The sequence below is a fragment of the Anopheles cruzii genome, chromosome 3 (assembly GCF_943734635.1).
Source record: "Anopheles cruzii chromosome 3, idAnoCruzAS_RS32_06, whole genome shotgun sequence".
NCBI lineage: Eukaryota > Metazoa > Arthropoda > Insecta > Diptera > Culicidae > Anopheles > Anopheles cruzii.
Genome location: NC_069145.1, coordinates 11,161,432 through 11,187,340, shown reverse-complemented (window position 1 = coordinate 11,187,340; position 25,909 = coordinate 11,161,432). Strand labels below are relative to the sequence as shown.

Genomic DNA, 25,909 nt, shown 5'->3' with positions numbered 1-25,909 from the left:
TTGTGCCCCGACCGATTTGGCACACTTTCAGCGGTCGGAAACATTGTCGCACTAGAATATGTTGTTTTTCTGTACACCACATTTAGGTGGATGCAATCTTTAGATAAATCAGATTATCGGTAGAAATTGTGCTCTTTTGTACGAATCTTGGCATTTGTGCATGATAAAAAAATTGTTTGAAATTTTAGGTAATTGCCCGCTGCGTCGTGTAACTGCAGTAAAACACAGTGCCTAGGTTTCGACGGGTCTCCTCATAAGGCACGCAATATAATGCAAACTTTGTACCAAATCCAGGTTGAACGGTGGTTAGTTGAACATTGCCCAAGGACTGTCGTTCGATTGTAAGGTTTCTGGTGTTTGTTTTGAAAGTAAACTTAGGATTATATCGTAGAATTCATTATCACAGGTCCGCTAAATAGCTGATACATTTAAATTCAGCAGTTCAATCTTATCCACATGTTCACCAAAATTTTAATCGATTCACGATGGATTTGACTATGTCAACTTTATGATCCCCAGGGTACAGACATTCTTGTTGATTGTTTGATGTTTTTCGTTTCCGCTTGGCTAAAGAAGTAATGAACTATGTCTTTCACACATATGATGGACGGTCTAATATTAAATCATTTGTGTACGCCGAGTACAGTTTTCGAGCGTAGTTGTTCCGTAGTTTGTCATTTTTCATGTAAAATGTCTTTCGCAAGCCTCTCTCTGGATGCTTGTAATTGGATGTTTGCGCGTTCAAAATCAAAAACAGTATCACCTCCTTTTCACAGTTTATCGTTGTTCATACCGAAGTTTGTCATCTCTTTGCTGTTTGCTGTTTAATAAGATTAATGTATTTGTACTGTCCCCCAAAACCCCACGGGCATCATCGTGCCGTTTATCACCACCGTGCATCATTCGACTTACCCGACACAGCTTATCTGTTACTTTTGTCGTACTTTCTTGCCCACAACATAGTTGTTCATTGTTGATCGTGTTTCGTGTCGATCGTGGTTTCAACCCATGCTCTTACAAGTTTATCATATTCATAGCATATTTGTTTTTGCACGCAAAAGAATTTGTAGTATCGCAAACAAAAAGTGATGCCGTTAGAAGATCGACTAAAATTATCTCTTCGATCTCCATTGATGCTTTGGCGATCTGTTTGAATGTTTCCGCTGCGTTCGAGCGATTTTGGTTCTTCGTTCTTTGAATGTTAACCGTTTTTCGAGTAATACGGATCCGTTTGCAAACCGCGTATTATTTAAACCATGGTCATATGACTGTGTGGCCTACGATTTCGTTTCGTATTGTCGACAAGTTCTTTCGGTTTTGTGATCACATCATCCCAATATATTCCCTCTTTAAACCGGTTTCAGTTTCCCATTGTTTCCCACACGTCCAGCTCACATCGGAGTCAATTGTTGATGCGTCGTTTCAATTGTTTTCTCACTTCGAGCATGTACTGATTGATTGCTTGCGATCGCATATAAATAATGTTGAGCATTTCAAGTATTTTTTAGATTAACTTATAGCTCTTTTTAATCGTTTCGATTGTTTCAGTGTTCAACTTGGCTTATTAGTGTGGCGCATCGTATCATGTGCTTATGATGATTAACGTATTAAAATCATAACGCGAATTAAATTCGTCCGATCGTGGAATGAAAATTGTTTTCGCCATTATTGAAGTGCTTTTTCCCCTTTTCAAAAATGCCGTTTTCGGGATTCTAATACCCAAAGGTCCCCAATAATGTGCTTAAAAACCATCTGTTCAGTACGGTGTGTTGTGAAGAGATTCTTAATGTTTAACACATATATAAAATTACCTTTTTATGATCGGTCGACCAAGTTAATATTTTAAATAGGCTACTCCATTTCCATAACAGTAAATCCGACAAGTTCACTATGAAACAGGAAGACAAGACAGAGCAACGTCGCGAGCACAGGAAACACCCTGATCTCAGGTATAGCCCACACTTTGACAGTGTTATTGGAGCGGTGCTGCAGATTTGCATTCGTTTCAGGTACTTGGTACTTCAGGCTGTGAAGATTTGAAGATAATTTATGGCACGCAGTATCATTGAAAGGTGAACGTTTGTGGTGGAAATTTTTCTCTTTCGCTTATTTATTATTTTCTATTGGTTTCGAAGCAATGAAACGCGTTCGCTCTTTCTTTTTCTCTCCTTCTCTTTGGTGGTCACCAAATTTATTATGATTATTTTTAAGATGTATCTTCTTTTGCTAGCCAGGGTTGGGAAGATTACTGAACGTTGCCTTGCCCTATATACCGGCACATCTGGAACCTCCCTTTTCTGGAGCTCACACTGCCAGGCAGTCAGTTATCTGTTCCTCCACCTTTCCTTCGCACGATCTTTACCTCTTCGCCGGTTGGTAAACGATAGTTTTACCTCATTTTCACTTTCCTATCAAAAGTCATTACGCCTCTAGAAGCTCCAAAAGAGTCTGAGTTTTGTCTGGGTGATCATGCATCCCTGCTCTAATTATATCTACTTCCAGTTTTGCACTCTGTAAGTTCATGTTAATCCGCAATTCTGCCAGCTCTATTACTTTGTTTCCCACAGTTTCTTTGTGTTCTCAAAAATAACGAATGATTCACGTCATCTTTCTTCTCAGGGGGAAATGAAAATGAATAATACAATATAATAACTAACTGTTCGAAAACCTTAAACTTTGAAAAGAAAAGTTTTTATAAATTGCGTCCAAGTCTACTGTCCAATAAAACTATACACACACTCCTTCTATATTTTCGTTGTGAAAAAAGAGTTAGAAATTGTCTATTATCGATTTTCGATAATTTCGAAACAAATAATCAAAAAAGCACATAAAACATTATTACATAAAGTACAGGCTAAACCCAATGTCTGGTAATTCATCACTGATTGATTATGACCACTTTAACGCTGGCTTTTGAATGCATTTTCTGTTCGCTTGCCTGCGAAATGTGTCTATGCGGTTTTGTTGATAGAGCTCGCCTTACCCATTTAACCTGCTTCAAAACACCGGCCTAAGCTTAATGCCTAGCTTGATACGCCATATCTTCATGATACTTTCTGTCATACTTTCTCAAACTCGGCTTCTGATCTTCTGCTTCCTAGGCTTTGCTATAGACTCCTCTACGCGAAACTCATCTCCGTTCTAATTGTTAGCGAAATTCTATTCTTGTGTTCGAACTTTTTCCCGTGACCTAAATACTACTTAGTTACACTTAAACATTTACCATATGCTGTTACATTTAGACTACGAGTGGAGAGCGCATCACTCGGTAGTTGTGTAATGGAAAGAAGGAAGCAAAAGTTGCCCTTGATGGTTACAGTTGTATCTGCTTTACGTACTCACGATGAGAGACACACGACGAATTTTGTATCGCCTTTGAGAGAAAATCAACTTGTATGATGCCGGATTGAGGCTTCCGTGACCGATAGACGGCCTTTGCTTCATCAGCCCACCGTTTGAAGTTTCTTCTTTGTCTTTGTTTGGAAATTCGATTCGAATACCACTCATCATATTCTGATACTGTGTGTTTATGCATGACTTTCTCATATTTAGTTAAGCTCTGTTACCATATTTATCTGTCGATTATGCCTTTTCGGGGAGACGATCTTCGTCGTTCATCATCTTCGTGTGTTCAGTTGTGCGCTCCCTTCGTTTTGGTTTTTGTCAACTCTGTGTTGCAGCCGTTTTTATCGACTATGGAGCATGATGACGACGACGACGTAAGAGATCTGAGCTTTGATCTGTGGTTTGTGGTTGTTTTTGCAGCACTGTTTCTTCATTCTTCTTCTGGCTCTGTCTTGCTCTTTCTTTTCATGTGTTATTTTCACTTCACTGTACTGTTTTTGCTTTTTTCGGCTGTGTCTTTGTGCCTCTAGTTGTTTAGTAATAACCGCTGTGAGCATATTGATCAGTTTTTGCGTAGCCCTGCGAATACGCTTGCGCGTCTATGGAAGATGAGATATCGATTGAGAAAAGTGAAGTGGTGGTGAAGGAGAACAGGTTAATGATAATGTGTGTTGTTTTTAGGTGCATTGGTAACAGGAAGGACAGAGTAAAATTATTGGCGAAATATTCAATACTTCATCAAACAAACGATAGAAAACATTTCAGCTAACAAAGAGATAAAAATAAAATTGATAGAGACTTTTCCCATGTTCTTAACCCTAGGGGCGACCGTACAAGTGTTCGTCATTCTTCGTCCATTGGAGGAAAACTGTGTCGGTCGGTCCATCGAATGTGTTTGTGGGAGATTCAGAGGAAATGCACTTAACTTCAATTCCTGACAGTCTTGACCTTCAATGGTCTTAGCTTTCTCTGGGCATGGTAAAATAAGCCTATCCACCTACATTAACGACCGCAGTTGAGTTTCATGAGCCTGTTGAAGAATGTTTTACGTTTTGCGAAGCTTTGATTGAAACTTTGGAAAATTTTTAAACTCATCTCCCTGTTCCGGAGGTTGCTGCTTTTTTACAGCCTCATTAATTTGCAATATGTAGATACCATACTAGTTAGTGTTCATTTGATACTTTAAGTATCGTAGTTTCTTTTCATCTTCCACATCATTGTATTTGTTGTTTGTTTGCATCGATAAAAGGCTTGTGTTCACGCTGACATGCCTCCGATTAAAGACTTAAATGTTTATCTTGGTTATTGGTCGGCAACAATTGCAGATTCATGGAGCCTTTGTGTTTTCTTAGTTTACACACTAGATATTGTGACGCGTTCGTTCAATTTCATAGAATCTAAGTAGCCCATTTTGCGCCAACTTTGCTGGTTATACCAGCTTGTATCACGATAAGTCTTTTCTGCTTTAATTTGTGTGTGTTTTACAAAAAAAAAACTATATATTTCAGCAGTTCCATGGCATGGCAGTTCCATTTAGAATTGTTTGCCCTTTTGTTGTATGTTTTCGTGTCACACTCACTTACTCCTTGTACTGTTCAGTTCAAACGTTCATTCTCCTATTTGGCTCTCAACTACGATCGTCTTTTGCTCCTACATGTAACATTGCCCAAGGGTGACTAGGATAAGATGGGTTGAAATTAAGTGTTTAACACTAAAAGGGGATATTTTTCCATCCAAACGAGTCTATCTTTGTGGCGCGCGGAGTTTTCATGTTCGACTTTTTTCTCGGTTCTTTGGTACCATTCTTATCACAGGATTGATTCTTTGTCCATGTGAAATTGGTTCTTGAGTCATTCGAGTAACTATTTAATGCGATTTCAATCCAAATCGTAAAAATGAGCTTTGCAGGGAAGATCAATTGTTAATTTAACAATATCTGGTTTCCTCCTTATCTGACCAATAGTTGCTACCTTCAAACGTATATGTCTGCGGTATTTTCTGCTCGAAACCTTCTAAACAGTGTGGGTTTCATTTTTCTTTCTAAAACAGAAAGTACACATTGCGGGAAAGAAATATGAAATTCTGCTAATAAACCGGGAACGGGGGACGGGGACAATAAATAATGACAGAAAAACAAAGAAACATAAAAATGGCATCCGAATGGGTACTTACCGTAGCCACTGTAGGCGGTTGACCGATCGTCGTACTGCTGACTGGCGTAAGTATCGGTCGAAACCGCACTATAGTCGGTGGTCGTGCCGTACGACTGACTGTAGTCCTGCGTGTACCCGGATGGGTAACGCGTATCGTACGTGGTCGAGTTGCTACTTTCGGGAACGAGAAAGGGAATTGAGGAAGCCAGGGCATGAGCAAAATGGACGAAATTATGGTCGACTTAAGCAAGTCGAAAAGGGATTGATTTAACGGAAAAGCCGGGCGCGAGAAAATGTTACCTATAGTCGTAGTGACTTGTGTCGTACTCGGTACCAGTGCTCGGGTAGCCGGTGCTGGCCATTGTCGTGGTTCCGTAGGAGCTCTGGCCGTACCCGTTGGTAGCGTAGCCAGTTTGCTGTGTCGCTGCACTGCCGTATCCGGTCGAGCTGGTGGCGGCCGCCGAGTGCGTGTACTGGTGCTCCATCTGGGGCGGCGGAGCATGAGCGCTCGGATCACTGTAGCCACCGTGGTTGGCCATCGTCTGCGGAGGGGCACTGTACGAAGGTACGGGGGGTGCCGCAGAACCGTGATGCGGCGGCATTGATTTCGGGGGCAGCGCGCGGCTTGGCGGTCCAGTGTCGTAGCGGCCTCGCTTCGGTCCCGGTGGTCCGCCGGCTCCCGGAATTCCTCCGCGCTTGATCGGCGGAACGGCAGACGGGTTTCCGCCCTGGCGGGAGTCAAACTGTCGCGGAGGTGGTGGCCCCTGACCATAGCCACCGCCCGGGCCACCACCGCCACCACCACTGTTCTGACCGTAACCACCCATCGGATTGTAGGACGAAGGTGGAGCATTACCATACCCTCCGCCACCACCGCCTCCCATTCCGCCGCCATAGCCACCTCCGCCGCCGTTCGGACCACCGCCGTAACCTCCACCATAGCTACCTCCCCCGCCGCCACCACCACCATAGCCACCGCCGCCCCGTCCACGTCCTCCACCCATTCCACCGCGGAACGGTTTCGGGCCCCCGTAGTCTCCGCCACCGCCGCCATAACCTCCGCGTCCGCGACCCATACCACGGGACATGAAACCTCCGCCGCCCCGTCCGCGTGACATGCCGCGCGATGACGAGTGGTACGGCGAGGACGAGTGCGTCGATTGAATCGACGATTCCTGTTGCGAACCCACCGTCGCCAAGCTGCTCGAGTCGGCCGTTTTGATCGTTTGTTTCGGCGACAGATGCTCCGTTTCGGTCGAATTTGCCGCAACCGACTGTGCACCACCGCCACTCGAGGAACCGCCTCCAGCGGCAGCATTTTGACCGCCGCCCCCGCCACCACCGGACGTCGAGACAGCCTTGGCGGTGCTACCACCGTTCGTTTCTGGCACTCCTTTTCCGGCGCTTCCGTCACCATTTTCCGAAGCGGCAATCGACGATGGAGGGCCTCCGGATCCGTTCGCTACCGACGCCGGGGGACCACCGCCCCCATAGCCTCGTCCGCCCATCGGGCGGCCACCACCGTAGGGACCCCCGCGGGACATTGGTGGGCCACCACCTCGTCCCGGTGGGCCTCCCATTCCGCGCGGAGGCCCACCTCCTCGCATCATACCCCCACGTCCGCCGCGCATCATCGGTGGACCTCCCATACCCATCCGCGGACCACCCATCGGGGGGCCACCACCTCGACCGCGGCCTCTGAACGGAAATGGTGAGCTGCCAAAGCAACGAACAAAATACGCAAACCAGTGGTCAGTAAAACTCCAGCGCAGATTGATTCTGGTTCTGGGCGACCAAACGGATCACTTACCTGCCCCGGTCGCCGTAACCACCGCGGGGAGGACCACCCCGTCCTCGATAGCCACCCCTAGGTGGGCCAGACGACATGTCCATCATTTGTGATGCGTTTAGCGTACTTTACGCGCGGTGTGTTTTATAACCTGTCTAGCACCAATGGGAATAAGGAGGAAACCGAAAAATCAATAACTCTACTCGAAACCGACACGGACGGAGCGGTATACGCGGAATCAACGTCTCATTCACCTGGTTTTCACGCCTATTTGGATGCTGCAGATGTTTGCACGGATAGGTGGCCGGTAATTCACTCAATAATACACGCAACCGAAACCACGGAACCACAAACAGTCGCCAGAGACACTTTTTTCACGGGACCGGTCGCGTTTGCCTTCAGCCTTCCAAAATGGCGTCCCGTTTAGGCTGTGCGCCGAGTGCTGCGATGCTTCGCTGCAAAACCTTCACCGGTGCAGTGGTAGTAGTGCGAACGGTGGTTTCGCTTCGGCCCTCGCACACAGAAGAGAAAAACCAGCGCAGGGCGAATGCGTCATAGCAAGCCCGGCAGGAACGGCGTGGAAAGCCTGAAACGCCCCACTGACAGCTCGTGCCGTTTCGCCTGCCGCTGCGTGCACTTTAAACTAACGGTTCCCGAGCAACATCGAAAAAACGGGTGATTCTGATGATGATTCTGGTGATGCTCAAACATTTATTGATAGAATCCATTTATAAAATATACATTTAATGCAAGTGGCACGCGCGCGACCACAGTCTCTAAACATTGCTTTAAATTTAAAATCCTTCTAGCGAAATATATTTCGATTTCAAATAGTGTGCTGTTCGATTCGTTACAAATTTGCGAGCCGATTCAGGGCTGTTGGGTTGGGATTCGTTGTTGTTGCGAGTTTTTCGTATGTTTCTACTATCTTGTTAAATGTGATTCATTCAGCCTTGCTCGTTGAAGCAAACAACCCCCGTCCCTCGTACGATGATCGTGGCCAAAAATGTGTGCGCATATGTGTTTTGTTTCTTCTATCTTAAGCTGAGAACACGAAATCAACACCAATCGTATTTGCTAGCTCAAAAACCTACCAATGCTTGTGCTTGTGTGACGTAGTTCATCAAACATGAGTCAACATTTATGGTACTGTAAGATTTCTAAACATGGTTGCTCTTTGCTTTCCTGATTTTTGTTAGCCAGAGGCTCAAATAACATAGTTTAACAATTTCAGTTCTGGTTCCCCGCCGCCTCCCCCCTTTGGCTTCCTTGGTAACAATGCATTCCCCCTTTTCGGTACGCCAATCCCGCCGAAAGGACAATAAATATACGATATAACATGGCATGGCAGCAAAAAGGTGAGTTATTTACTACTAATGTGCGTGGTAAGAGGACACACCGAAAGATTTGGATTTCTCAGTGTGCAACTATGATCTAAGTACTAAGTAATAGGTCAATTGCTCTTGGCGGTTTTTCTTGTTGGCCAGTGGTATGTGTCCGTTGGCGCCCCGCTCTGTGCTTCCGTTATCCGGGACGGCTTTCGTCAGGGGCGCCGACCGTCGGTGGCTTACGTGGCCGCTCGCTGGCCGCCGGTTGCCGTCGGTGACTTCCCACGGGAGCGAGGGTTGGCAACAATCGACCACCGCCGGCACTCCACCAAACTTCCAACTAAATATTGTGCGTCGGGCTGTCTATGAAACGGTGCTTGGAGCCTGTCGTGCGCGCCTTACTGCAGGACGCCCGGCGTAAAGAACTGACGCTACCACTAAAGCCGTCGTGATCTAAGGATTCTGATGAGAACGCTAGGTGTTAAAGATGGACAACGACCAAAACACGATCGCACGATCGGTGACGATCGAGCGAACATAACCGAAGGATCGAAACACGGGTAGCAAAATGAAAAACAAACCAATCGGACCAGTTTTCACACATTGAAGCGTTGAAGAGGGACATGGAGAGCGATATTTTTCAATTTCCATTTCGGGGGCATTGATTCAGATCGAAGCAATGGAAAAGGATCAATATAGTTAGAAGAGGCGTAAGAGCGGTTGATAGCGAGAAGTACATAGAGAAGAGAAGAGAGAAAGAGTGATACAGAAATTAGAGACAACGACAGAGCTACACACAGAGGACGAAAATGGGATCAATAGTGAAAAGTTTGAAACACAGTAAAGGAAGGTGTGATAAGAAAAATAGATCAAAAGAGTGTGACTGACTAGGACCAATCGTTGGAGACCGGTCGGAAATAGAAGAAAACCATTACAACGAAACCATCGGGAACACACTATTGTTGGTGGTGTGGACATGCGTCGGAAGAAATATGCAAAGAAAAACACACGCAGACGAAATGTTGTTCAGATTCAGAAAGTTTCTCTTCTATGGCTTGCTACACGAGGGTATTATTTGTTCGTTTCCAACTTACAGCACACGTCGGGGGCAAGTTGTTGTCGTAGCTCAGTGGTAGGGAGACAAACTGGGGACCGGGTCTAGGCAATACTGAATAGGCCCCTTCAATAGGTCCACTTTCCAGTAACATGCAGCACTGTACGACGACTAAGACGAGTTACGTTATTGGCTAGCCTGTTTAATGCCTACGACTGTGCAAAAAACAACTTACAATATAGTAGATAATCTAACAATAAATAGAGTATGAACGTGATGCTTCGGTGAAGTACTTTTATGGCATTGCAACGAGGCAAGGAAGATCGATTTGGTTCCTACAAGTATTCTATCATGGCCCTGCACTACGGTTAACTAGTTCTATCAAGAGAGTACTCTTTTAAAATACATATGTATGTACGAGCTGTGCTCCATTAACTAAATAGCATTGGCATTCGCTTTCGCGTCATTTTGATTATGGCTTCTCCCAGGCACTGGATAGGTTGGACATTAAGCGGCAGAAGAGCGGCCGCGGTGTAAGAAGATTTTAAAACAAAATATGGAACAAAGCTTAACGTAATCGATCGCACTTCAGGTGCTTGGCTAGTCAGAGCAAGTAGATGATGTACTAGCAGTGCCACACACGAACAAAGGGCTACGAATGGGATGCAGAGATAGTGAGAGAGGGAGTAGAGTTACAGTAAAAAGTTCGCAGTAATGTTGAAAACGCATAGCTGCAGCGCAACCGCACTCGCGGCATGTAAAAAAGAAGCACAACGACAAGATGTACAGGTACTATAGAAGCTTAAGTATTAACGTTCCCGCCTTCTGCTTTGTTCGGTCAAGAGATTTCCTCTGTAATGCAAGTAAAACACAGTAATACAGCGAAACACACAACGTACAGTTCGGTAGCAAGACGTAAAATGGTGATCGCGAGAGCGTCCGGTCGCGATCATGATCGTGTGGATAAATGTGTATGGATGGTGAATATATGTACGAAAACTATAATCAACATCGACATTAAGAAAAATATAAACGAGGCCAAACGAGTCTACAAATACTGATCGACACAGCGAGTAAATAACGATCGTAGCCGCCGGTAGAAACTACTCGACCAGGGCGGCCGGTGATTGTCGTTGCTACTGCGGCGGACAGTACACCGAGAAAACAGTGAAACGGAACCAAAACAGAGGAACATCTCGGTCTAGTATTAGTTAGAGGAGGAACCTTTGTCGGTCGGCGAGCCGAGAGTAAGGCTGCTCAGGCTGGAGCTGAGATTGTACGGACGTGGTGATGGCGGCATCGGCGTGCTCTCCTCCACCGGCAGGCACGTCTCGACCATCGCCTCGAGGAAGTTGACGAACAGCTCGGACGACTCCACCATCATGTTGTACTGTTTGGGCCACATGAAACGTAATCGAGAGAAGTGCTTCCGTTAGATATGCTTCGCCCGATCATCGATACCATGGCCGTGGTCCCACGGGTTGACAGCCCCCGTCATACCTTGGTGAAGGGGCCAGCAAAGCGCCACAGTCCACCGAAGCCGCAGCTCTGGAGAAAGTGCAACGGTTGCTGACTGGCGTCCTCGCTGGCCAGCATATTCTGTATGATGCTCTGCACCGACGCCAGCACGATCTGATCGTTGGACACCGATAGGACATTGTTCACCTTCTGGTCCAACAGCGAGTGGCTGTAGTGGAAAATAGATTCAGTTCAGTATATTTTATAAAGTACGGAAAACAGTATATGATCCTCCGGCACTAAAACGATCTACTCACATTACAGGAAATACTTTCGGAAACACGATCGAACCCTCCGCAAGGTACTGGTACAGGACACGGGTTTCTGCCTCATCGGTCGTGTACTTCACCAGGGTTGCCAGTACGGTCAGCACCAGTGCTTGGGTGGACGAGTCAGGTAAAACTTCCGGATCGAGCAGCACGTTGGATTCGTTCGAAACGGACGACCGTGAACCACGTTCCTGTGAAGGTTTCGAGAGACAAAAGTGTACGAAAACGGAAATGAAACAAAAGTTCCGTGTCGGAAGGACACTGCCTTCGCCGGTGGCAACGCTGCACCGAGAGATGGGCAAGTGCGCTGCGCTTTTCCCGAGCATGGGCTCTAATGGTCTAAGCACGTGACTGATGTTCAGGTAAGAGAAGAGAGTGGATCGAGACGTTAATCTCTAGCGCTAGTGTCTACCTGCAAGATTCAATGCAACTGTTTCTAAAAAGAAAGCCAGTACTCCTAGGCGATACCAATTAACGCTAGGCTGTATCTAGCATAGAGAGTAAGAGAGATAGAGAGATAAAGAGTTGTACAGAACAATAGGGAGCTGTTCACGAGAAAATAGGGGAACAAAGCAAGTACAAGTGGCAGTGAGTGAAGGAAACACTAGTGGAAGTTTCAAGGTAGCAAAAGTGAACTGTTAGGTAAAGAAATCTTATTTCAATCTTTAGCATGTAGCATACCAAATTGGGAACCGATAAACAAATGCGTAGTGCTTTGAATATTATTGTTTAGCTGTTGTGGCTTACAAGTATGGCACGTTTAGCAAACGGTGTTCACATAAGCAGTTTAGAGTAGTGTCCGCATCTCAACGCGAGTAGAGCAGTGAACTTAACGGACCCAAAATCATACCTTGTCCGGGTCCGGAATCACTCGAAGCACGCGGGTGTGTGTGGCAAGAATTCATTTAGTATAAAACAAGAGAAAGCAATCTGCGGGACTTCTCACTGCCCGAACACAAATTTGACGTGCGCTTTGGGAGAGTGTACTAAAGAGTCGAAGACCAAAAGATTCGAAAAAATCGTTTATCCATACATTGAAGAAAACAAAACAAGAACGGTGTTTAATACAGCGAGAAAATAGAGATATAGAGGCGCTAGTGAAAGAGAGCTCAGTACAAGTGAACAACAGCGTAAAAGAATTACTTTCGTGATTTCGAGAGGCATTTTTGCACGCATTACTAAAATCCGGTACCTTGTGGCGATCGTCAATCCGCGGTGACTTAACCGGACGTTCTTTGGTCGTCGGTACGGAGAAGGAGCGGTGGGTTTTGAAGAGCATTCGTGCAATCTTTGGGTTGGGTTTTTTGGTTTGGGTTTTCAGTTTTTAAAACACAGTAAGTGGTGGGTAAAGTAAGTTAACAACAGTGTTTGAACAGTTAGAAGTGGTAATAAAAAGTGACTCATGTAAATGATACATCAACCCAAGGGATAAAAAAGATTGACATTACATTAGTTTGTGACGTTGGAAACGGTAATTGATAAAAAAAAACATAGTACACACAGGAAATAAAACAGATTTTCACAGTGATTGTCAAAGTAAACCAATCGTGACGCGGTATGGCGCGTGTGGCGGTTTGTCATCATGCAGCAGAATCATTAGAAAACATGTGGAATGAAAGAGAAATAGAAAAACAGAGGTGAGCACAAGAGCAACCACACAATGGTAACGGAAATATTGCTTTTTGTTTGATAAAATCCAGCACAAAGAACGGCCAAACGGGGGGAAGGGTACAAAGGAACCAGGCGTTACAACATAAAATCACACATCTAGGAACAAACCGCGGACAACCGGAAATGTCGACGGTACGAACGGCGTCTGTTTTCGAATTTCACAACAAATTTAGTTGTTTGGAATCTTCGTCTACGTTCCACCGATTGCTATGATCCGATCTTTCACCAATCGTTAATTTAGTTGGTTCAAACGCACGGTCAAGCTGACACGTTGCATACAGACAGACAATTCGGAAAAGAAAGAATGGATAATAAAACAGAAAACATTTTTAAACGAAAATAGATTCACGAATCACATCAGAAACCAGCACTAAATGAGACTTTGGAACTAACCGCTGAGAGCAATAGTAGCACACCGTAACATTCGCATAAACAATCAACAAACATGTGGATGTGTGGCACCAACGAGCGAATATGCCGGAAACGTAAAAGGTACACCAAGAAACGGAAAATAGTTGGCGGAAATGCAGGCCCGGTTCGCCCGGTGGGAAACTATAGAGAAAGGGTAACAACAACAGAGAGCAACAGAGAGTCAAGAGTGTGTCAAGAGAAGATAGTAGAGTTTGCAGAGATATTGTAGAAAGATATATAATGAGGCTTGCTGTTTGGTGGCAAACAACAATCGGGAATTTCGGGTTAGTGTAGGGAGCATTGAGCATTTTTTTTTGTTTCGTGGGATTCGATTTCAAGAGTAGCAAGTAGAGTAGCACAAGAATCCAAAAGACAGACTGGACAGCATTGAACAACAGGAACAGAAGGTAGCAGTGCGGGAGCTCTTACTTTGATCGATGATATGTCTTGCAAGCAGTCGACGATAAAGTTCTCGGGTTCGTCCTTTGTCCCCTTAGCGCCGGGCTCATCGTCCCCGGTCGAACCCGCCGGAACCGGGGCCAGAGTCGGTACGGGCGGTGCCGGTGTTGGTGGTGGCAGTGGCGACGCGGCCGCATACCCGTGGGGGGTCGCTTGCTGTTGCGCAACATAAGCGCAGCCAGTGATGGTACCGGCCACTGCGCCAGTGCCACCACCAGCGGCACCGTACCCGTAGCTGGGCGTGTGCCCCTGATTGAGAGCGATCAGTTTGGCCACGTTGGGATTGATCAGCATCATCTGGCCGTGGTTGACGGGTTCGGAGGAGGAGCGACGATTCCGGAAATCGATCCGCTGGCTTTGGTACGCTCCGGTAGTGGTAATGGAAGTATTACTAGCATTGGTAGGAATGTTAGTGTTGCTGCTCATGTTGTTAGTGCTGTTGTTGTTGTTAGTGCTGTTGCCTGTTGTGGTAGTAGTTGTAGCGGTAGTGTTGCTGTGGTTGATGATGATGTTGTTGGAAGGACCGTGAGTAACGAAAGAGGAATGACTGATCATTCCCAGGTGCGGATTTTGCGCCGAATCGAGACTTCTCCAAGATTTTCCTCTGATAACCACCGGTTCCTACAAAATCGGGCAAAAGGGAGGGTGGCATTGTTGTTTCTTCGTTTCTTTTTCGTTTTGCTTTTACTATCGCTATCACGTCCCGTCCCGTTTCGGCGTCCCGAGTGTTGGGTAAAAGTTGTGTTGTAGTTGATTCAGTTCAGTTCGGGAGAGACAGTTATGTAAACGTTGAGTGTGTCATTTTTCCTGTTCATGAGTTTCGAGGACAGCGCCGAATGTTGCGCGATCGTGTGCGAGTGGTACACATTTAACATGACGATCAACGTTACACGATTGCGAATGTACGGGGCTTGAAGGGAATTTTATGTACAGGTGATAGTGGCAAACACATATACGAATACTGTTTGTTGAACTTGATCGAAACAATTACTATGTAAAATATGTACAACATAAGACATGTTGATGATTGTACCAAAAGTACACCAACGCGATCGTTCTACTACTCTATCGAGCATCAAAACACCGATCTACCTAGAAACAGAACCTAAACAAAGATGCGCAGGTTAATTTTTGACTTAACGAAAATGTTCAAACAAAACCAAAGATCGAATCGTTAGTATCCAACGCACCATTATCAACGGAACAATTAAACCAACGACAAAGCTACCTTACATTTAGATGCGAATGGTTTGTCTCTTGTTTCGCTCTAACAGATAGGAAACCAATGATAAGGATCCATTTAGAAAGTTACAGAAAACAGAGGAAGAGACGGATGGATGGACGAAGGATACGATGGAATGTATTTATATGAGGTCCTTAGCTTTCAACACAAGATATACAATGGGGGGGTACAGTAACATTGATGAGCAAAAGCGTAGCCCCAAATGTTGCGGCGAATGCTGAAGTATTCTTTTCGTAATTCTTATCATATTTGCCTTAGCTGCCACGATCGACGAGTGACAAGCAAAACACTTTGGAACGACGGGGCCACTACAAGTTCCAGAATGGAGTAGCCTGGGCAGAACTGTGGAAAAGTGGTAACCGCCTGGTGGCCAGGCCAGGGCTCAGAGGGGAACAGAGTGACGCAAGGTGCACCACTACGCATTGCCGAGCCTACCTGATGCTGTTGCGCTTTGTGCGATTGGCGAGCGAACTGGATGGCCGATTGGTCCAGCATGTCCCACGACTTTTGTCGCCGTACGCCGTGGCCAGCGGAGCCGGTCGAGCCACCGACACCACTGCCACCGGACAGTGGCCCTCCACCGGCCGAGTTCGGGGCCGAGGGATCGCTGCTGCTGCCACTGCCCGAATCACCCGATCCTCCCGATTCTACCGGCCACCGAGGAACGGTGTGTTTCACGTGACACCTCGAACGCACCTCCTCCGAGAAGCAGACCAGCGCTAAACAAAGACCCGAACAAATTACGACACTGCTCCTCGCCGGCTTCACCACATCCTCCGTCACTTACCCGTCAAATAGGCCACACTGTCGGGGGTCACTTCAAACTTGTCGCGCCGATGTGGTTTCGCAATGATGCCCAGTAGCATCGTCAGCACGCGGGACGTGCGCGATACGGTCGTCGGCGTCGGGTGGCGGAAACCCTTCAGCAGGTGGCCAACGAGCGCAAAGTGAAAGTTCGACTTAAACGACAGACCGACGGCATGATCGAGCTGCTTGAAGTGCCACTCGAGGGGTTCCCGCGTCGCCATCATAACGTCGGCAATGTTCTGGTTGTCGAACAGCTGCTGCGAGTTCAGGGTGTGCAGGTTCTGCTCGAGCAGTGCCAGCCCGGCCGCGTACAGGGTCGATTCGTCGAGCTGCAGCACGCTGACGGCCACCCAGAACAGTGCCCGATGGATGGGCGATTCCGGGCGTAGCAGTGGCTGCAAACGCGTCAGACACATGACAAGCGCCTCGAGCAGAATAATGTCGTTGAAAGACTCGAGCGCTTTGACGAGAATGCGCAGCAACTGTTTTACGTCCTGATCGGTGATGCTCTTCGAGATGCACCCGAAAACGATCAGTGCCCGGGGTTGCAGGGCCGGGTTGAAGCAGAACGCAAAGCTCTTCGCCAACGAGGTCCACGTCTGGAGCCAGTCGCAGTCCGGAATGTCGCGCATGCACGCTTCCATAATTTCCAGCAGCGCTTCGGTGATCACCTCCAGCGACGGTAACGTTAAACGTTCCCGATCGGCCGGTGGTGCCTGCGAAACACGCTCATTGCCCAGCCACCGGTCGTTCGGGTGGCGACACGATGACCGGAACGCGGTGACGGCGGCCGACTTGACCTTGCTGATACCGAACAGCAGGTAAAACTTGGGTAGGGAGAATTCGTCCAGCGACAGGCGCAGCACGCGCTGTGTTTCCTCCGAGAACGATGGTTTGGTGCAAGTGCAGAGCGAGTGGATGATGTTGATCACCAGCCCGTGGGTTGAGGCACGCATCGACAGTGAGCCCGTGCAGACGAGAAACGTGACGGTGTGGAACAAGTACGGTAGGTGGCGGGCCACGTCCAGACAGTTGTTGAACGACAGCATCAGCAGGTAACGGGCGAGGATCGCAATATCGTCCCACATCATGTGCTGCTCCAGGTACTGCGTTGGCGAGTGGCACGTTTTGTCCATCACGCGGCATAACCGGCCGATCACCTTCTTCGCCACGAGCTGCACGTTGGCGGACGCGAGAGCCACCGCCGTGTCGGCCATAATTTCGACCTGCGGCGAGCCGAGCCCCGAGCTGACGCTCTTGTGGATGAAATTGTCCAACACCATATCGATCAGCTCCGGGATCTGTCCGATCGAGCCCCAGATTTTCGCCTGAATCGACGGATACATCTCCTTCTGCTCGATCGTCAGATTAATCAGCTTTTCGAGAATCAGGGCCACCTGCTTCTGCCGTTTGCCCTCGTCCGATGGTTTGCAGAAGCGCACCAAGTTCGCCAACCACGGTGTCATGTACTCGAGACACAAGTGCTTCAGCTCGATCGTACTGCGCTGAAAGCCCTGGATGCACTCCTCGAGAAACTCGAGCGTCAAGTGGGGCTCGTTGGTGGCCAACGTTTCGCTGACCGATTTGATGAAGATCGTATTGTTCGACGGGATGCACAGACCCTGTGTTTCCAGCAGCTGGCCCTCGATCTTTAGATCGAACGTGGCGGTCAGTGCACACAGTTGATTGTAGGCCGCCGTCCGCAGGTTCGGATCGGACGAACCGAGATTCAGGAGCGCCATGTTGAGCAGCGTCCCCGGCACATCTTTCGGGCGAATCTTCTGGTGCACCGTGACCGAGTCGGGCTGGCTGAGCTCCCACCGGTTGCGGATATGTATGATCGCTTGCACGATATTGTCGCAATCGTTGTGGATGAAGCTGAGCTGCGAACTTTCGTTGGCGATCGAAAGTGTAAACTGGTTATCGTCAACCAAGCACACTTCCTCGATCTCCGACGCGTAGTACACATCGTTCAGCAGGACCGAGTGGGCCAACACCTTCGTCTTCTCGGCGGAGGTGATCTGTAGGGCCGTCGGTCCTACCTTGATTGCCACCTTCGTGTCTTTGTGGCTCAGCTTGAGTGCATTGTTGAACACCTTCAGATCTTCGTCCAGCGAGAGGGTCGCCCCCGGAAGCTTCTGCTGCTCCGGATCGATCACGTCGTTCAGTTTGGCAGGCGAATCGAGAAAGATCAGCTTCCGGCAGCCCTTGAGCGGGGCCAGTATGCGATCGTGAAACTTGGTGTACTCCCGGACCCACGAGTTGCAGTTGTAGATGTACGCGGCGTACAGGTTTTCATACGCCACCTCCGGAAGCACGTAGAACCATTTCTGCAGGAACTCCGTCCGGAAGCGATTGTCCGAGCAGGTGTGCGTGAAATCGATCACCACCTCGAACGGCGAGTGACAGAATGGTTTCAGCGTGAGGATCACGTGATAGATCAGCAGATCACCGTTCGTCTCGCCGATCTTGTAGCGGCGTGCGATGTAGTAGAACACGGGATTGCCCGCCTTGCTCGTGCCGGCCTGATAGAAGATGTTCATCGATTTAAGCGTCTTGAATTCCTCCTTCTCGTGCATCTGGTGCTTCACCATGATTTCCTCGAAGTTCGTCGACGACATGTCGATCGAGCTCCAGCGGGCGTACGAAGAGAACAGCAGGTGCGAGTCGACCGGCTTGTGTTCCGGTGGTCCGAGATACGCCAGCAGGGTCGCCATCTTATCGAACGGGCGCCTACCGACGGCCTTGTGATCGCGGCTGCTCGAAAGGTAGTCACCGATTCGCTCCTGGTGCGACCAGAGCAACCGGTGTAGGGCCAGGACGTTCGCGTCGGAGATGAAGCTCATGCTGTGCGACGTCTGATCGACCGTTTCACAGTCGGATGCAATCTGGATGAAGAACCGCCGACCCGCTTCAAAGTGCGCCCGGAGAAAGTCATTAAAACACAGCATGTGCTGCTCTTTGGAGAACTCCACGTGGTTGGCGATGTTTTGCAAAATCTTCGACATCAACATCAGGCCACGCTTGATCTGAGTCGGAACCTGTTTCCCCACGATCCCCAGCTCCTGCGGGGATACGATCGCCGGATTGATGAAGCGCAAAAAGATTACGGTCCCAACGGCGCCGATATTGTTTTGCAGAAGATTTGGGAACCGTTTGCTTAGCACCTGATACAGACAGTGGCACATCGAGCGTAGCTGCGGTGGGAAGCGATCGGCCGAGTTGACGATCGCATCGAACACCTTCTGCGTGAGGGCGATCAGGTTCTTCCGGTTCACCTCGATGTCTTCGCTGGGCTCCAGCCGGGCCGGGTCAACCTCGAAACTGCTGGTCGGTTCTTCCAGCAGTGGCCTTATCAGGGGTTCCAGCAAACCCTGCAGGTAGCTTGCGCCATAGATCTTAAAGCAGAACGCCATGATTTTGCTGCCCAGTGAGTTCCCCCGGAACAGTGTCTGCATGCAGTCCGACACCTCGACCTCGCGGTAGAACATGTTCCACAGCAGTGGCGAGAGCAGGTGCTTCGCATCGAACAACGTTACGAGCACGCGAGCCAATTCATCCATCTGCGAGGTCGTCACTACGGAAGCTAGTGCCATCGCGATCGGTAGCTCCCCCTTGTCGCTGATCATCGTCACCAGCTGAACGAGCTGCTCGAACCGATCGGCCATCACCGATTCGGCAAGCGTATCGAACTCGGTACCCTGCTGGAGAATCTGCGTCAGCACCTCCATGAACGCTGCTCGCGTCTGCAGATCCGGATTGTAGCCCAGATCGATCGAGTGCATCAGGCCCGAGTCAATGTTGGCACTGAGAAGATTCGACATCGCCTGAATGGTGGCGTTCCGCAAGGCTGTCAGCTTGCCGGCTGCGACACGCGGCCTCGGCGGCATTAGCGGGGGATTGTTCGTATCCTTGTCCGCCTCCGAACCGTCCACACAATCGTTCAGCAGATTCATGAAAAGGGTAAAGTATTTGAGAAACAGTGCACTCTTCGCATCCATCAGATCGCCCCGATCCGATTCCTCCGGCTGTAGTGGAAGTCCGCGCAGTAGCGCCGCCACCGCCTCCATGCACGCTTGGTCCAAATCGCGCGTAATGATCGTAACATCGCCCGATCCGGGAGGGGCAATCTGATGGGAAGTGCCCATCACCCAGTCCGTCAAGTATTCGACCAACTTGTTCCGGAATTTCATCTCCTGCCGGAAGGCCAGATCGTCGCGACGCTTCATCATCACCTCCACCAGCTGGCAGAGCTTCGTCTTGATGTGGATCGCGTGCACCGTCATGTCGAGGTGCCGCACATAGCGTACGATCGCGAGCATCAGATTCTCGATGCTCGTCACCCCCAGGTGTTCCGCGTTCGCCGGCTGATCGTTCTGATCTTTGCTCTGGCGCCCGTCCAGCACCGACTTCATGATGTAGATCGTGTGCTCGATGAACTGTGTGTTAATGTCCGTCACCACCACTTGGCCCTGCTGATCGAAGAACTTTTCCACGATCGATCGAATCTGATCGAACAGAATCGGGTACAGCTGGGCGGACATCTCCTGCCCGACGAGCTCTTTGACGTGTTTTTGAATTTGTGGGCCAAACTTTTCATTGTTGCACACCAGCAAACGCAACAGTTGGCCAATGAATTGGGTCACGGGACAGTACTGCACCTCCTGGCTGCTACCGGGGCCTATCGATGATACGAGCGAACCCATGATCGGATGCATCGAACCACGGCCCGAACTGGAACTGGAACCCGACAGCGAGGTGGTTGATTGCATCAACGAGGGGCCCGGCGTTCCGATTGGTAGACTGTAGCCCTGCTGCACCTGCCGTTGGTTGCGAGGTTTCTGCAGACAGACACCACCGAGGGCAAGCAGAAACCACGTCATGTTGGCCCACTCGGTGATCTGTTCCTCCAGATCGTGCTCCGAGCTCTGGTGGCTAGCCCTTCGCTTGCCCATGCTGCGGTGAAACACTTCTGCCTGGCCCTCCTCCGGTTTGCCCTTGGGGTAGTTCTGCAGCAGCTTGCTGGTGACCTCCCAGTTGCGGAACGTTTCCTCCCAGGCCGGCTGCACACCGTTGACGCAGTGCTCAATCTTGCGCAACAGCGACATAATATTGCGCTGCAACGTGGCCCTGCCGTGCGTGTGCTCGAAGAAACTGTACCGTGATTCCGCATTCTGTGGCGAGGTGAGCGTGGCCGAGGTGTGCGACAGCTCCTGGTAGAGGTGATAGTTGGGCAGGATAAAGCCCACCGTGAGCTCGTCCGACCCGGACCGGATCTCAGCTTCCTCGCAGAGCAGCCCGAAGCAGGAAAGTGACACCATGACCGCGTCCAAATCGACCGACCAGAGGTACATGAAAAACACCACCTCCAGCTTGATATGCGCCTGCCGGCAGATGGCGATCTGGCTGCCAACGTTGGCGTAGTCCTTGTGCCGCTGCAGGAACGTGTTGCGACAGATCAGTATCTCTCGCAGCCACTTTAGCACGTCCGTGTAGTTGGCGATCTGATGTTGGATCAGTTTTTGGGAGATTGAAAACAGGACCTGCGAGCTTACGTCCCAGAACGTGTTGATCGGTGCCTCCGGGTTCCACACCTCGATCTTGTCTGGCGAGTGGAGCGCCAGCAGCGCTTCCATCGCTTCCTGCGCCACATCGGGCATGGTGGGCTGATGGACGAGCGACACTAGGCCATTGATCAGCTCGAGGGTCGAGCTTTGTACCTCGTGGCCCGCCTTACCCAGGCTGTTCAACAGTAGCATCGGATCGGCGTGAATCAACCGTACCATCAGCAGCAGCAGCGCCTTGTGGGCCGGTCCTTCGTCCGGCCGCGTGAGCTTACTTTGTGCATCTTTCGACTTCAGCGTCAGCGACGTGATCATTCGCAGCGGCGTGTGGGCGATGTAGCCCTGCGTGGCCTTGTTAAGCGTATCGGTAAACAGTCCCCGTAGTTCACCGGACCGCGCGTACACGAGATCGATCTGTGGCCACCAGGGAAGCCGGGCTTGCGTGACGATCTTCAGCAGCGAGCTCACGATCACGAAGTGGTACGCTGGCGGAGAGTTTAAGCTCAGGCACACCTTGAGCGCTTCGTTGTTGTGCGGTTTGATACGAAAGCACGACACCCAACAGTCGATCATGAGATCGATGTCCTGAAAGTTGAAACCCTGCCCGCGGGAGAACGGTTTCGCCGGATTGAACAGCAACGCCTTCAGATCGTTGATCACACTCTGCACGAGCTGGAAGGTAACGTTGTTTGCGTCGTTAATGTTTATGTAGGTCGACGCTTTGCACAACTTCACACAGGCGATGGCGGCCGACTCGGTGGACTGCTTCGAGGAGGCGTGCGCTCCCAGCCCTTTCTTGATGCCCTCCATGAAGTGTTTCTTTTTGATGTGCCGCGGTGAGCACGGTGCACCGGTGTCCGCGTTCACGATCTCCTCCAGCACCTTGGGGCTCAGCACGAGCAGCATGATCTGCAGGGGCCAAACGGCCGCCCGAGCCTTTTTGTTCTCGGAGTACGAATCCAGGATGTCGAAGAACGTCTCGCAACACTTGCTCAGCTCCTCGTTCGGGTTGCGCTGCAAGTCCTCGAACTCTTTCGGGTGGAACTCGATCCAGTTCCACAGTGCGCGCTCGAGCGAACTGAGCAGTATCATGTGGGCCGATTTTTTCAGCGACTTAAACTTCTGTATCGTCTCCGTCAGCAGCTTCGTCAGCCGGTGCACGTCCAGATCGATGTGCTGGATCAGCTCGATGTCGCTGTAGTCGGGATTTTCTTCCGCACAAGTGCTCAGCTCCTGCAGGCGGGCCGAGATCCGATTGAACACCGCTCCGAAGTGGTTCTGGGACAGTGCAAACAACACCTTCGACGCTAGCGCCTTCAGTGAGGTGGCATTTTGGTTATTTTCATTTGGAATATCTACAAAAGAGCGATAGCCATCAGTACCCCGTGCGCCATTGGTCATCGTCCCGTTGACTGCGTACCAATGAACTGACAAATCTCCCGCAGCAACAACTTCACATTCATGGCCTCCTCGAATCGGGCGGTATCCTTTGACTGGCCGGACAGGCAGCGCTCCAGCGTCTCGAGGATGATGATGAGCGAATCGTAGCAGCAGCGTTCGGGTTCGTGGCCACGACATGCCGGCGGCTGGAACTGTAAGACAATAAACTAGGCTCAGGTTTCCAGATCGGCGCCCTATCGTCGTGGTCGCGATGGAGCGGACAGGCTGACCGGAGCAGAGGACCGGTCGTTACTCACAATCTCGTTGACTCGCTGCAGCATTTTCGTGAGCCCGGATATGACTAGCGAGAAGCGGTAGCGTGAGATCTGTATCAAGCAGTTCATCGTTTCGTCGATGCTGAGCCGGGCCTGCGTTCCGTGCGGACCAGTACGATACGGTAGCTGTGAACGAAAATACCGATTAGCAATTCGACCGCATTTTTATTTTTATCCCATTCACAGGTTTAGGCCATAGCAGCGTTGCAATTGATAGTTTGCGTTCCGATTTCGGTTCATTCATCGAGCGCCTCATAATCGATCCATCGTCACAGCCTGCTAAGCGCAAGTGCGTTCACATATGCACACATGTCAACAAATCCCATTCATGCAAACTGAGGAGGCAGAGAACGAGGAGAAAACCAAAGACACCAACACACACATTCACACGTTGGCAACTGTTGCTGCGATGCTGTGCCGCCGCTGTCGTTGCGAAAGAGTTTTGAGGCGCGCAAAACAACATAAACATAAACAAACCCCCACCACCACCCGTGGGAGGGGGTTTTCACCACCCAATCGCTCGCCGACCGGTGGCAACAATACTTCCCCTTAGCATCATCTCGCGGAACCTTACAAATGTCACCCTGCACGGTTCCGAAAACAACAACAAACCGATCGCGGACGACGCGGGCGGAGAAACGGAAATTCATTCATGAAACGCCCCCGGTGCGCCTGTCACGACCGTGCGAAAAACGCCATCATCGCGCCGAGCCGAGAAAGTGTCCCCAACGCGCGCACTCAAAACACAACAAACAGCCACACAGGCACATACATACACACACGCGCGCGCATTCCGATGCCCCGTAGGCCAAGAGGCGGGTGATTGTGGGGACAGACATTATCGATTTTTCCTCCTTCGCCTCCGCGCACGCACGCACGCAGGGTCACCCGCTGGTTTCCGAATGGGGCGCTGCCCCAACGGTGCGAAAAAGCGAAGCGCAGCCAATGACTTTCTGAGACTACGGCGTACCTGCTCCTCGAACCGGGCCAACAGTGAGTTGGCCCACTCGCCCGGTTTTTGCGTGGCCATTTCGTGGACCGTTCACTGCCCGCTGGTGGCTCGGTTTACCACATTTTCACTCTTGGCTCACGGAGCGTACGCAGTTCCGTGACCGACCAGCACCAGCACTTTGGGGAAAATTTTTCACCCAAATGACAGCTGCCAAGATCACGGGCGCCCAGGGTTGCCTTCGCGGCTACAGTGGCGACTGTTGTACGGTTCTACCGGGGAGCCATTGTTCGAAAATGGCTAATGTTTGAAACATTAGAGCCACGGGCATTGTAATTTCAATACCGGTTTCAATCAAGCGATTGTCCTTCATTGGTCCTTCCAACCACAACGGCCGGCGTGAAGAGTGTTTATTATTGTTCTAAGATTTCCATTATCGATTCGATGCGCACGTCATCATCGGCCCGCGGGCCCGCGTGCATTGAAGAGATGAAGTTGGAAAACCGGTTCGCTGTGGGACTGAGACGCGTGCTGCGAGCGGCATTCGGCATTGTACCGCAACAATGCACCGCAACAACACTATCCCTTGAAATCATCTCACTCAACCACCCACTTCCGGTCGGTGGAAATGACCTCTCTCCATTTACTTCCTACGGTACTCTTGCTGCGTAACTCCAATTCGGGGCCAGAAAAGCGGAATGAAACTCGCCACGCTGTTTCCATCGCTTTTCGGTTACACTTTTCGTATGGCAATCATTACCAGAATCCGAGATTATTGTATTCGTTTTCGACGTTGTGGCCATTCTGTGAGGCCGCGATACAGATCATGCATTAAAACGTAGCATCGGCCATTCAGAGGCTGGAGCAAACACACAAATTTAGTCACGCTGTAAACATTGTTGTAGTTCGGTGCGCGGCATGAGTCAAGAAGGACCGCTTCACGAACCAACGGATTTGGCAAACGACCTCTCGGCGTCGATGGTGATAAATCAGTGTCCCAGGTTTGTGCGACGTTGAAGCGCTTGTGGTTTAGAATTTGATGGCACACTGCTGCTAAATGGCCCCCCTCTAGCTCTGCTCTAACCGCCGGCTGACCTTACTGTAGCCCCCCACGTCATGAGGATGGCGTTGTGGTAGTCGTTGGCTTCGGCATCAGTTGGAAAAACCAATCCCCGAACAATCGTAGTTAAACGTAGAAGGGGTAGTAAAACTTCGTGCCGACCATGGAAGGCAATTGTTTGGAGCGCCAATATTTATGTACTTGTGCCAGCTGATGTCGCCCGCGAGTGCAGGGGAATTCCCCGTACTCGCTAATGACTGCCGGTAACATGCATTAGGTGTGCGGGGCCCGGTGCACCGGTGCACTTCTGGACCGGGAAGCTGCTCGAAGGCTCTTTTGACTGAGAGTTGCGTGCTGTTGACTTAATCACTAGTGTAACGACTAGTCAGTGACGTCTATCGTTCGATTCGAGTTTATTTAAAAGGCTAATACGCTGACCGGTGGACAGATATGATTATTGAACAAAATCGGAGATACAGCAAAGATATATTGAATCTATGCATTGCTGTTTATCAAGGGAACAAGGGATTATATGTTAAATATAAACTCAATTCGGTTCTATTCGGGTGGAGTA

At 49.6% G+C, this 25,909-nt stretch overlaps 2 protein-coding genes across 2 annotated transcripts; both read right to left on the bottom strand.

Annotated features, from left to right (window-relative positions):
• Window positions 1-2,030: 2,030 nt before the first annotated feature.
• LOC128271762 (uncharacterized) lies at window positions 2,031-7,698 on the bottom strand. Its single transcript, XM_053009394.1, has 5 exons — window positions 7,542-7,698; window positions 7,309-7,438; window positions 5,799-7,214; window positions 5,518-5,669; window positions 2,031-3,944 (listed from the first exon to the last, which is right to left on the bottom strand). The coding sequence occupies exons 2-5, from the start codon at window positions 7,392-7,394 to the stop codon at window positions 3,880-3,882; spliced, it is 1,719 nt and encodes a 572-aa protein (XP_052865354.1). The 5' UTR covers window positions 7,395-7,438; window positions 7,542-7,698; the 3' UTR covers window positions 2,031-3,879.
• A 319-nt stretch (window positions 7,699-8,017) lies between these two features.
• Window positions 8,018-24,356, bottom strand: LOC128275167 (neurofibromin). Its single transcript, XM_053013578.1, has 11 exons — window positions 24,297-24,356; window positions 23,309-23,452; window positions 23,032-23,218; window positions 16,028-22,966; window positions 15,676-15,959; window positions 13,968-14,618; window positions 12,649-12,744; window positions 11,445-11,647; window positions 11,170-11,356; window positions 10,894-11,059; window positions 8,018-9,089 (listed from the first exon to the last, which is right to left on the bottom strand). The coding sequence occupies exons 1-11, from the start codon at window positions 24,354-24,356 to the stop codon at window positions 8,956-8,958; spliced, it is 9,051 nt and encodes a 3,016-aa protein (XP_052869538.1). The 3' UTR covers window positions 8,018-8,955.
• Between the last annotated feature and the right edge of the window lie 1,553 nt (window positions 24,357-25,909).